Source organism: Rhineura floridana, chromosome 15 (assembly GCF_030035675.1).
Source record: "Rhineura floridana isolate rRhiFlo1 chromosome 15, rRhiFlo1.hap2, whole genome shotgun sequence".
NCBI lineage: Eukaryota > Metazoa > Chordata > Lepidosauria > Squamata > Rhineuridae > Rhineura > Rhineura floridana.
Genome location: NC_084494.1, coordinates 32,864,487 through 32,877,886, shown reverse-complemented (window position 1 = coordinate 32,877,886; position 13,400 = coordinate 32,864,487). Strand labels below are relative to the sequence as shown.

The following is a 13,400-nucleotide window of genomic DNA, read 5'->3' as shown; positions in this document are numbered from 1 at the left end:
TGGTGTGAGTGAATTAAAATGGACGGGAATGGGACATTTTCAATTGGAACTACAAAATATTTTATGCAGGAAATTATACATTAAGAAGAAAAGGGGTTGCTTTAATAGTGAGAAGTGATGCAGCAAAAGCAATTAGGAGCTATAACGCAAGGTCTGTGCGAGTGCTATCAATGAGATTAAATGGGAAACCTGTTAACATTACCATCATCCTACTCTCCAAGACAAACACAGAAGAGGAGGAATTGGAGAGATTTTATGCAGAAGTATAGGAAGAAATTGATCACACACCAGAACAAGATGTGCTGATAATCATGGGGGACTAGAATGCAAAAGCAGGGAACAGAGAAGAAGTAGGAATTGTGCAAAAATGGGGCTTAGGAGATAGAAATTAAGCAAGAGAAAGACTTACTGAATTCTGTGAAGCCAATAATTTGTTTCTTGCAAACACATTTTTGAGCAACGAAAATATGACCGTACATGCGGACATCACGAAATGGTAAATATAGGAATCTGATTGATTATATAATTGATAGCAGAAGATGGGGTGTGTGATCTTTAGCTGGCCTTTGACCCCTAGGAGATACAAGCAAGGATTTGAACTCATAGACTCTGGACTCCCAGCCAGGCTCTCCTCCCCACTGTGCTATGCTAGGATGTTGAATAATCAACAGGGGAACACACTGACTGACCGAGATGAAATAAAAGGAAGATGGAAGTAATACACTGAACAACTATATAAAAGAGATGCAAGAACGACAGATTTTCTCATGAATGAACTGTATGATGAAGCACCAGAAATTTTAGAATGTGAGGTGAAAGCTGTTGTGGGAAGAAGAAGAAAAAACTTGGAAGAAACAAATCACCAGGAATAGATGGCATATCAACAGAATTGCTACAAATTACTGAGACTGAATTTGTCCAAATTTTGACAGAAATTTGTCAACAAATATGGAAAATAAATCAGTGGCCCACAGACTGGAAGCGTTCCATGTACATCCCAGTTCCAAAGAAAGGGGATCCCAGGGAATGCAGTAATTCGAACTATTGCCTTAATATCCCATGCAAGTAAAGTAATGCTCATGATTCTACATGGAGTTAGAAATGCCAGATGTCCAAGATGGATTTAGAAAAGGAAGAGGTACCAGAGGTCATATTGCAAACATATGTTGGATAATGGAATGGACCAAGGAATTTCAGAATAAAATCACCCTGTGCTTTATAGATTACAGAAAAGTCTTTGATTACGTAGATCATGAAAAACTATGGAATACTTTAAAAGAAATGGGGGTGCCACAACATCTGATTGTCCTGATGTGCAATCTATACTCTTAACAAGAGGCTACTGTAAGGACAGAATATGGAGAAACCAATTGGTTCCCCATCAGAAAGGAAGTGAGACGGGTGTATTTTATCACCCTATTCGTTTAATCTATATGCAGAACATAAAATACAGAAAGCGGGACTAGACCAAGCAGAACCAGTAATGATTTGAAACAAATGCTGTTGAAAGTTAAAGAGGAAAGCACAAAAGCAGGACTACAGCTGAACATCAAGAAGACTAAAGTAATGACAACAGAAGATTTATGTAACTTTAAAGTTGACAATGAGGACATGGAACTTGTCAAGAATTATCAATACCTTGGCGGAGTCATTAACCAAAATGGAGACAATAGTCAAGAAATTAGAAGAAGGACTAGGACTGAGGAGGGCAGCTAGAGAGAACTAGAAAAGGTCCTCAAATGCAAAGATGTATCACTGAACACTAAAGTCAGGATCATTCAGACTGTGGTATTCCTGATCTCTATGTATGGATGTGAAAGTTAGACAGTTAAAAAAGCAGATAAGTAAAAGATCAGCTCATTTGAAATGTGGTGTTGGAGGAGAGTTTGTGGGTACCATGGTCCATGAAAAAGACGAATAATTGGGTGTTAGAACAAATTAAACCAGAATTATAACTAGAAGCTAAAGTGATGAAACTGAGGCTATCATACTTTGGACACATAATGAGAAGACATGATTCACTAGAAAAGACAATAATGCCGGGAAAAACAGAAGGGAGTAGAAAAAGAGGAAGGCCAAACAAGAGATGGATTAATTCCATAAAGGAAGCCACAGACCTGAGCTTACAAGATCTGAACAGCGTGGTTTATAACAGATGCTATTGGAGGTCACTGATTCATAGGGTCACCATAAGTCGACATGCACTTGAAGGCACATAACAACAACATAACTTCCACTTTAATGCCAAATAAATACTTTTGAGCCCTGTTTTTGTCTGTACACGCACAGTGCCAGCCTTTGACCAGCAGAGGGTAGCTGTGTCATAGACCAGAAAATGAGATCAGTTCAGTTTTCAGATTGTTTTCAGGGAGCCTCCAGACGGTCACTATATTGCACATGCCAGAATGTTAGGTTTGCCTAGTGATAGTAGATTAAAGCGCTCTGTGGCCATCGTGTAATAAGGGAGTGCGTCTCCTGAGTTGGTTTCTGCTGTGATATATGTCTGTACCATCTAAAAACAAATTATGCTTTTCCCTCCTCCAAAAAACACGTTTATTCATAAGCAAATTTATGGAGATGTCATTGATGAATTAATCCAGTTAAAATCATGTGATTATTTGACAAAGATGTCTGTAATTGTGTGTTGCTTTAATTTATTTTGCTGTATTTCAGCAAGAGATGCTATAATTACAAGAAGTAATCATAAGAAAATTAATTAATTTATTAATCAGTTAAGAGACAATCCATCAGTTAAAACCTCATTCAAGTGTTATGGTGCCATAAATGCATGCCCAGTCTTTATTGAGCATTTGTTCTGATTTGTTTGTAGGGAGGTTATATGACAATGAGCTCTTGTCCTGCATTCATTCTGATTTGCCTGTGGTGTGTTTATATGTCTTCCTGTTAACCATTTGTCCATCCCAAACTTTTCAGTGGCTTTTCCCCATCACTTTCCTAACCGCAAAAAGTCTGCTGTTGCTTTTTTAAACTAGATTTGTTGTGCTAGGGTGACAGAGTGCTTTAACCCACTTTAATTGCGCAAACGGTAGTTTGTTTAGGCTGCTGGGATTGTAGCTCTGCGCAGGGCAAACTATAGTTAATAGGATTCTTTAGGAGAAGCCCTATGCTTTCAACATATGGATCAAGATGGTTCAGCGCTGAGACGAGCTTGATTTGAGGTGCGATGAAGCCCATGAACCTGTTTTCAGCTTCAAGGGTTTAAACCTAGCCTGTAAAACTGAAAAGATGGTGTTGAGGCAAACCATTGACACTGTGAAATATGACACAGGGCTCACACATCGCTTGGGAATGTCTTTGTTTTCACACACCCCTCTCTCTCATTCCCCCCCATCCCTCCATTTTTCTCTCTTTCTGGGTTCCCCCTTTTCCAGCTTGTCTCTAGCTCCCCCTTTTAAGTCTGCTGGGAGACAGAGAGGCGTTTGTCTCCTTCCGATGGGGGTATATGTAGCCCCTCTCCACCAAGCACTGAGGACAATTGCAAAAGAGTTTAATCCTTTGCCCCAGATTAAGGAGATGCTTGTGGTGAAGATCTCCCTCTCAATAGGCTCCCTTGTTCTCTCTTACTCACTTGAATCAAAACAGTTACAACAGGCGAGCCTTGAATGTGCCCATTGATGGGGTTCCTTTCTCCTCTGCCTAATGAGGAGGGGGCACAGTGTGAAGCTTGTACCCCCCACCCTGTGCATTGGCTTTCAGGAGTAAACAACCCCTTTTGGCTCAGATCACAAGAAGGGCCATAGTGACAGGAAGGCCAGAACTAGGCTTTCTGAGGTTTAAAAACCTGAACAGCTTCATAGCAACCTGTTCAAATGCAAACAAGCCACATCTGCACTATACATTTAAAGCACTATGATACCAGTTTAATAGTCATGGCTTCCCCCAAAGCATCCTAGGAAGTGTCGTTTGTTAAGGGAGCTATGAATTGTTAGGGGATTCTCTTCTCTTAACAAAGCCACAATTCCGAGAGTGGTTTAACAATCAATCCCTCTTTCCCAGAGAACTTTGGGAATTGTAGTTCTGAGAGTGATAGGAGGGGGTCTCCTAACAACTCTCAGAACCTTTAGCAAACTACAGTTCCCAGGATTCTTTGAGGGAAGCCATAACTGTTAACGTATCATAGTGCTTTAAATGTATGGTGTAGATGTGTCCAGAGTTGTCCATCGGGCAGAACACACGACATTTTGCCACCTGAAGCAAAGGAGACACCCCCACCTCCCATTCATTCCAGGCAGAGAAGCTGACCGGACTGGACTGCCAGTTGAATCTTACGTCAGTGGGTCTTGTGTGGTCCACCAAAACTGAAGGAAGCAGGCTAGGTTAGGGGATAGGAGTTCAGGAGAAAGTTGGTTCGGATTTTAATGCGGGCCTACCTAATTCACACTTTCCAAAACAATACACAAACCAAAACACAGCCATCCTTCAAAATTTGCACTTCTCTGAACGTTGCGATGTGATTCTCCAACCAAATAGCATGTACAACACCAATGTCTGTCAGGGAAAAGTGCGTCTAAAAATGCATGCATTATTGAAAATAACCTACAATGCCTCATATTAGGGCAGCCTTCCCCAGCCTCTCAGTCCCCAGATGTTGCTGGACTACAGTTCCCATCATTCCTGATCATTGGCCATGCTGGCTGGGGCTGATGGGAGTTGTAGTCCAATAACATCTGGGAACCCAAAGGTTGGGAAAGGCTATATTAGGGAAAACTGCTTGCAAAAATGTGTACATCAGGTAAAATTGCATACAAACGTGCACATTAGGGGAAATGTGCATCCAAACGCTGACAAACGTTCATGAGGAAACATGGCAATGGGCTGCCTTCAAGTTGATCCCGACTTGTGGTTACCCTATGAATAAGGTTTTCATGGTAAGCGGTATTCAGAGGGGTTTCCCATTGCCTTCCTCTGAGGCTGAGAGGCGGTGACTGGCCCAAGGTCACCCAGTGAGCTTCATGGCTGTGTGGGGATTCGAGCCCTGGTCTCCCAGGTCATAGTCCAACACTCTAACCACTACATCACACTAAAAAAACACAAATTGATACAGAAACTGAACTGAAGACTGGGAAATTAAGAAACTGTAATTGACAGATTCACCCATCCCTTGTCAGGCCACTTAGGTCTGTCCTTTAGCCCCCTGCCACTGCCCTTCAATATTTGTCCCCAGAAGCAACTGCTTCACTTTGCCTACAGGTAGAGGTTTTAGCTCAGGGATGTGATGGAGGGCAGGCAGCTACTACTCCCCACCTGCACCCTACCCCCCCCCCAAACATTGCTGCTGCTTCCCCACGGCTCCCATGTGGTTTTGTTGCTGTTATATGCCTTCAAGTCGGTTACGACTTATGGCTACCCTATGAATCAGCGACCTCCAATGAGACACGGCAATGAAGGCCAAGGACTTATGGCAAAACCGACCTGTCCATAGGGTAGATGGACGATTTTGCTCAGGGATTTGATGGAGGGCACACAGCAACTCATTTCATCCACTGCTGCTTTTCCTAGGTCTATTCCAATGCCACATCAACTATGAGCCCCTCTAGGCAACCCTGTTTATTGAGCGTTTATCCTGATTTGCTTGCACAAAGGTTATGCGGAGGTTAGATTATATCTGGTATGAGCATTCATTCTGATGTGTTTGAAAGGTGGAGATACAACAGTGAGCGTTCGTCCTGATTTGCTCGCAGGGTGTTTACACGTTTACCTGTTGTGTCCAGTCATTCATTCCACACTTTTCAATGCGTTTCCCCATCAAAAAAAGTGGTGTTTTTTTTTAAGGGATTTGTTGTGCTAGGGCAATGGTATACTTTCATCCACTTTAACTGTGCAAACATACATTTCCTGGCATGCGCTTTAATTCCTTCCACAACCTACTGATAGTTTTGAGGTGCCCTTTGTGTCATTCTGTCCCCTCCCCCCAAAAAAGACACCACTCAGGGAGAAATCATCTCAAGATGCCTCTTTACTTCCACTCAGAGTTACCTTTCATCCCAGAACAGTGGCAGGGTTGAACAGGCAGGTCATTTAGAGGTGGTTTATTTTGGACAAAAATGACTGCTTCTATATTTACCACCTGATGGGAGACTCTCAGCAGACAGCGCAGACCAGCTGGCATTTGGGTTGCTCATAAGTAGTAATGGGATGAGCATGAGCCTATAGGCAAGGCTGGCCCAATATATTTTGATTCTTAGGTAAAGAACACCTATGAGGAAAGGTTAGAGTTTGGGGCTTTTTTAATTTAGATGCACTGAGAGGTGACATGATAGAAGTGTATAAAATTATGCATGGTATGGATGGTATTTCCCCCCGTCTCATAATACTAGACCCTGTGGACATCCCTTGAAGCTGAATGTTGAAACATTCAGGACAGACACAAAGAAATACTTCTTCACACAGCACATAGTATGGTGTATGGGATTCGCTCCCACAAGAGGCAGTGACAGCCACCAACTTGGCTGGCTTTAAAAGAGGATTAGACAAATTCATGGAGGAGAAGGGCATCGGTGGCTACTAGTCACAATCAGGGCCGCATTATGACTTTCGCGGGCCCTAGGCACTTTTGCCTTCGTGGGCCCCTCCCACCATAATAATATCAATATTAAAAATTATTTTTGATATAACTTTAAATACTTCAACATTTTATTTTATTTTCTGTTTTAGGCAAAATTTAATAGATTTTCGTGGGCCCTAAAAGTTTCATTTTTTTCTGATGTGAGAAAAAAATTAAGACATTTTCTTCAACCCTAAACGTTCATTTTTTTCCTTCTGATTTTAAAAGAAATTAAAACATTTTCGTGGGCCCCTAAAAGTATCGTGGGCCCTAGGCACTGTGCCTACTGAGCCTAATGGATAAGTCGGCCCTGGTCACAATGGCTACTTTTAGGGGCCCTAGGCACTGTGCCTACTGAGCCTAATGGGTAAGTCGGCCCTGGTCACAATGGCTACTTTTAGGGGCCCTAGGCACTGTGCCTACTGAGCCTAATGGGTAAGTCGGCCCTGGTCACAATGGCTACTTTTAGGGGCCCTAGGCACTGTGCCTACTGAGCCTAATGGGTAAGTCGGCCCTGGTCACAATGGCTACTTTTAGGGGCCCTAGGCACTGTGCCTACTGAGCCTAATGGGTAAGTCGGCCCTGGTCACAATGGCTACTTTTAGGGGCCCTAGGCACTGTGCCTACTGAGCCTAATGGGTAAGTCGGCCCTGGTCACAATGGCTACTTTTAGGGGCCCTAGGCACTGTGCCTACTGAGCCTAATGGGTAAGTCGGCCCTGGTCACAATGGCTACTTTTAGGGGCCCTAGGCACTGTGCCTACTGAGCCTAATGGGTAAGTCGGCCCTGGTCACAATGGCTACTTTTAGGGGCCCTAGGCACTGTGCCTACTGAGCCTAATGGGTAAGTCGGCCCTGGTCACAATGGCTACTTTTAGGGGCCCTAGGCACTGTGCCTACTGAGCCTAATGGGTAAGTCGGCCCTGGTCACAATGGCTACTTTTAGGGGCCCTAGGCACTGTGCCTACTGAGCCTAATGGGTAAGTCGGCCCTGGTCACAATGGCTACTTTTAGGGGCCCTAGGCACTGTGCCTACTGAGCCTAATGGGTAAGTCGGCCCTGGTCACAATGGCTACTTTTAGGGGCCCTAGGCACTGTGCCTACTGAGCCTAATGGGTAAGTCGGCCCTGGTCACAATGGCTACTTTTAGGGGCCCTAGGCACTGTGCCTACTGAGCCTAATGGGTAAGTCGGCCCTGGTCACAATGGCTACTTTTAGGGGCCCTAGGCACTGTGCCTACTGAGCCTAATGGGTAAGTCGGCCCTGGTCACAATGGCTACTTTTAGGGGCCCTAGGCACTGTGCCTACTGAGCCTAATGGATAAGTCGGCCCTGGTCACAATGGCTACTTTTAGGGGCCCTAGGCACTGTGCCTACTGAGCCTAATGGATAAGTCGGCCCTGGTCACAATGGCTACTTTTAGGGGCCCTAGGCACTGTGCCTACTGAGCCTAATGGATAAGTCGGCCCTGGTCACAATGGCTACTTTTAGGGGCCCTAGGCACTGTGCCTACTGAGCCTAATGGATAAGTCGGCCCTGGTCACAATGGCTATGCTTTGCCTCCACCGTTGGAAGCCATGTACTTCTAGTTGCTGGAAACTACAGGAGGGGAGCGTGCTCTTGCCCTCAGGTCCTGCTTTTGGGCTTCCCATGGGCATCTGGATGGCCACTGTGAGAACAGGATACTGGACCCAGTGAGCCCCCTTTGGCCAGCAAGGCTCTTTTTATGATCTTAACAAAATGGCCACCCTCCTGTTCCACATGCAGAAACTGATTGGAGTTGCAGTTGAATCTGACTTTAACCGTGATGATGAGACATCCTCCTCCACTGCACCTGAGGGGGGGCACATAGAACACACAGCTGTGACCTCTAGCACCTCACTGCCATCCCCCCAAATCCCTCTGCCTATCAGAAGGGCCAGCCCTGCCAAAAACAACTTATGTAAAACATGCAGGGATAGCCAACACAGTTGTCCAGATGTGGTTGGACTACACCTTATTGTCCCTGACCCTTGACCGTGCCGGCAGGCCCTGATGGGAGTTGTAGTCCAACCATACCTGCAGGGTATCATGTTGAGAGTCACTCCTTATAATGGGCTAGCTGAGACAGGGGCAGGTACTACTGAATTTCCCTGTGATAAACACTGCTGTGTTTCCTGGGAAAACGTGATTCTTTTTCCAGAAGGAAGAACTATGTTGATTCCATATGTTGGGGTCCCATGCAACATCTGAGTAACAGCTGCACAAATTATTGCAGCCACTGATTCTTTCATTCTTTTAACTGGGAAAGCTAGGAACTGAACTTGGCACCTCCATGATGCAAAGCACATGTATCTTTTTCCCCCTCCCTGTGGAATCAAAGTCTGCTTGCAAGTTTTCCCCTTTTTTTAAAGGAAGTTTTTATTTGTAAGCAAAATATATCACAGAGCATTCTCTCTCTTGCTTTCTACAAACAGACCTTGCCCTGAGAGGAAATGTGTTTGTACAAAAGTAAGGGAGTGGAAAAAACATTTCATATACATTAATTTTTTTTTAAAAAAAGTATATACATTTATATATATATATAAACATTTCATTAATAATCTGTAAGGGGAAAATAGCTGACAGTTCTCCATACACTTCAACGCAGCAGGTGGCGAGTTGGCTTCGGTCTCAATTTCAGCATTGTGCTTGGAGGCCAAGAGAAGGGAGAGGAGTCTCCCTCAGGCCTCCAGAGTCCTTGCAGAAAGTGGCAGATTTCCCGTTCAACCTTTTCTTTCACAACCCAAAGAAGAGACAGGTCATCATATTGATATCTTTCAGCAAGCAGAATGGAAAACATGATTTTACACCTGAAATGTGCCCACTGAAAACAGGGTCAGACCGCTGGTCCATATAACTCAGTATTGTCTACACGGACTGGCAGCTGCTCTCCAGGGTTTCAAGCAGGAGTCGCTCCCAGCCCTACCTGGAGACTGAACCTGGGACCTTCTGCATGCAAGGCAGGCGCTCTGTCACTGAGCTATGGCCCCAGTTCAGGTGAACTGCTTCTTTGGAAACAGAAGATACGTTTTCCCCATAGAAGCTAAAGAGCAACGGTGGTGGCCCCAATGGAAAGGCCAGAAACCCCATTAGAATGTGGGTCTGCTGCACAGCTGCAAAGCAAAGGAATGGCAGGAGAGGAGTGTGGGACTCTTTCCCCGTCTGTTGCTCCCCTCCCCCAAACACAGCCTAATTTTTCCCAGCCAGGCTCAGAGATGTATCCAACAATACAATTTGCTGTATTTTTCTGTCCCATGGAGTGAACCTAGAATCTCCCCCCCCCAAAAAAAATATACCCAATGTTTTGACAGACATGCTGATCAGCAAATTGGACACTGACCAACTTGTCTGTCTTGCAATTCCCCTCACACACTTCAGTCAGGCTGTCTTAACTTAAGGACAGTTGGGGGGGGCTAAGAATTAAGCACTGCTTACAAACTTATTCAATGTAGCATAGGTTTCGCACGTCTTTTTTTAAAAAAGAAATTAACTCAAGAGTTGAAAAAACTGCTCCCAAGGGATATGGTTTCGTGGTATCACAAGGCAATCAAGCCAGTGCATTTCAGGCTTCTGCCTCAAATACACAGAACTGGACTTCAATCATGGGGAGAAGCCTGAATGTATGAACAAAACGAGTTGAGCGTGCCACTACCGCAGTTTCACTGTTTGAAGTATGCATGTTTGGAAGTGTTTTAAGCTTGCAGTGGCTTTTCGGTAGGCTGGCCTTTCTGCAAAGTGCCGCTACTGTTGCAGACAACAGGGAATGGTGTATGGACTGTGCAGAACAAATCAGTAACAAATGTGCATTTATTGTGCAAATAAAATAATATAAAAATCACTGTGCGGAAAGGCCTTTAGTTTAAGGCTGGAGCCAGGCAATTGGTTTCAAGAGAGTTGACAGTGGTCCACAGACATTTCTTTTCCTGCAAAGTGTTCCCAAGTGACTGGACATGCAGTATGAAACTACCAAAACATGCAGTCAGCTTACCATCTCTCAGCCTAGCTCTTATTCCTGGGAAGCTGCCAGAACTGATAAGAAGGAATGAACCATTACGGAGCGATTACTGATGTCAGCCATTCTGCTCCATCCAAGTTAGAAAGAAAAAACTACTACTATGTCCAAAAACCGAACTGGTGAATTCACTCTAAATTACTGGTTTGTAAGAGACTGTGGAAGCTTCAAGGGCAGTGCTTCTAGATGAAAATATCATTAATCAAGATATTCTGCAGTTGGCATGTCTGATTTATGGAGTGTGATAGAACAGATGGAGAGTGCTTGCCTCTGAAATAAGAGATTGTTTTCTGCTTCTGTAGAGCTGTGATGTTTTGGAAAAAGTGATTTTTGGCATAGAATCATAGAATAGTAGAGTTGGAAGGGGCCTACAAGCCCATTGAGTCCAACCCCCTGCTCAATGCAGGAATCCAAATCAAAGCATTCCCGAGAGATGGCATGTTGTGGGCATGTGCACTAGTGCAAAGTGGGTACATACTAACAAAAAAAGCACACCACTAGCTAGTTCTGTTTTGTACAACCTCCACTTATTTCAATGGGGCGTTACGTAGGATTGCCATACAGGCCCCACTCAAATAATGGAAGGTTGCATAGAAGGAATCCTAGCTGGATTGTGCCCACTAATACTGTCATGAGGAGGTCATTGTTAGTTATATTCAGCTAGCCCTGCTTTAGACATCTGGATAACTCAGGAAATTCTTGTTGAAATGTTTGCTCCAAATGGTAGATAGGCTGATTGTGATTAGGCAGAGTCTGTAACATCTATGATGGGCAGACATTCAGCAGGTAGGGCTTTTCCCAGCATAGAGATGTAGGAATGGGGAAAGGTACACCTGTTGAATTTCTGCCTGCAGCTGTTAAAGGCAAAGAGTCTTTGTCAGGGCCATCCTTCTCATTTCTAGCATTGTTAGCTAACCTCACTACTACTAGGCAGGCTCTGGCCAAGTTGGATGTGAAGATTTGAAGGCTAACCTATTCCCTTCTCCCATCTTAAATATGCTATAATAATCCCCCAGAGAGGAGATCTTTGAATGCAATCTTATCCTTTCAGACCCCTCTGAGCTACCCAGGTGCCCTGCAGGATCCTTGCCCCAGGGCAAATGGGTTCCTAGGAGACTGAACTGCACAACTCAGCTATGGTTAAGCAGGTGGCCCCGAGAGCCTGTTAACTGGCAAATCTAATAGTTCCCAAGTCCCAAAGAGTGTCGAGGAGAATGTGGTGCTGTTCACAGAAAAGAAAGTGTTCACTAGTCTATAAGGCTGAAATCTGAGCCAGAATTAACCACTGGAATCAGTTTTAAATGCCAGGGATGGCTCCTGAGAAGCAATGGCAACAAAGAAACGTGCATCTGAGCACACACTGAGAACATTCCCTTTGCTACTAAATGACTGCAGTCAGTTCCTTCTGATGTGAGCCCTCTAGAGCCTCTGTATAACTAACCCTCTGCTAGTCTAAATGCAACCTGGGAGACGTGGCAGTGAAATAGCTGGCAGTGAAACAACAGGGTTTTGAGAAGGACCTGGGAGGATAAAGGCACAAACTGCTCTCAGCTGGCTATACCAAAAGCAGTCATTAGGATTGCAACTTCTGTTTTTCTGGGCCCTACTCCTGCATCTTTAACAGCACAGAAATTTAACATGTGAAGTTTCCCCCCAAAACAGCAACCTTGTGCTAGGAAAAGCTTCACCTGCTCAACCACTGTACATCAGGCCCAACATTAAAATGACACAGGAGCAGGGTCTCTCTCTCTCTCTCTCTCTCTCACACACACACACACACACAGACACACACACACAGAGAACAATCCTGGTGCCATTAGTTAATGGTAGCCAGCTTAAAATGTGGACCACAGAGTTGTAGAGGGAAGGAACGGGAGGGGCAAATTGCTAAGTTCCCTTTCATGTGGGGAAGAGGAATGGGCAACCACCTCTCTGTTGGATTACCCACTGTATCCCCCCCCCGGGACCCTGTTTCCCTGTAACCTGAGATGGACTCCCCTGCCCCCCACATACACAGATCTAATCTCTGTAGTCTAGAGTATGCCTCTGGCCTCAGGCTGGCGGTATGGGGCAGGAATGCCAATACATGTACCGAGAGAATGGTGGGCGTGAGACATCCCTCCGTAAAATGGAAGGGTTGATCAGGGAAGGCAGCCCCTTGGTATACCATGGAGGGAAAGACAGGTTGGCAAAGTGGGCGTAGTGGTTCATTATGGGAAAGGGGAGGGGATGTCTTAGCATGTGGAGTACCCAATGACTCCCCTCCCTTCATAGATGGGGGTGCTTCCAAACCTTGTGGGGATTGCATCTGTTGGGCTGCTGGCAACTGACCCCCTGCCACACCTCAGATGCCTTTGCCTTGCCCTGCTCAAGCCCCTTCCTCAGTAGCAGCACAGCTGAGGGTGTCAGTCAGTAGCCGGCTGCTCTCGTGCGGGGTGGGGCACATCACGTAGCGGCCCACAGCCTGGGGCTGATGGACCTCGGCCGCCGTCACCATGGGCTTCAGTGACTGACTCTCCTTGGTGGGCACCTCCTCGGGGCCCAAGCCCCCGACAGCACCCAGCTCTGCCTCTCCAGGGGCCACTCCGTCATCCATGTTGACGTAGAGGATCTCCTCCGGGTCCTTGGCTGGTGGGAGAGACTTGAGGATCTTCTCCAGCTCCTGATGCAGGATCTCAAAGCTCGGACGGTCGCGCGGGTTGAGGGCCCAACAGCTCATCATCAGCTCATATCTGCATGGGTATAAAAAAGATGGAGAGCTTATTTCAAGAGAACCCTCAACTGGGACTGAAATGCAGCAAGCT

At 45.4% G+C, this 13,400-nt stretch overlaps 1 protein-coding gene across 4 annotated transcripts in view; it reads right to left on the bottom strand.

Moving 5' to 3' along the window:
• Nucleotides 1–8,934: 8,934 nt before the first annotated feature.
• The window catches only part of AXL (AXL receptor tyrosine kinase), a 61,954-nt gene continuing 57,488 nt past the window's right edge, over nt 8,935–13,400 (bottom strand). For all 4 annotated transcript variants that reach the window (XM_061596641.1, XM_061596638.1, XM_061596642.1 and 1 more), the window contains one exon: nt 8,935–13,328. In XM_061596641.1, the coding sequence (XP_061452625.1) occupies nt 12,965–13,328 (364 nt within the window). In that variant the 3' untranslated portion in view covers nt 8,935–12,964. The remainder of the gene's footprint in view (nt 13,329–13,400) is intronic.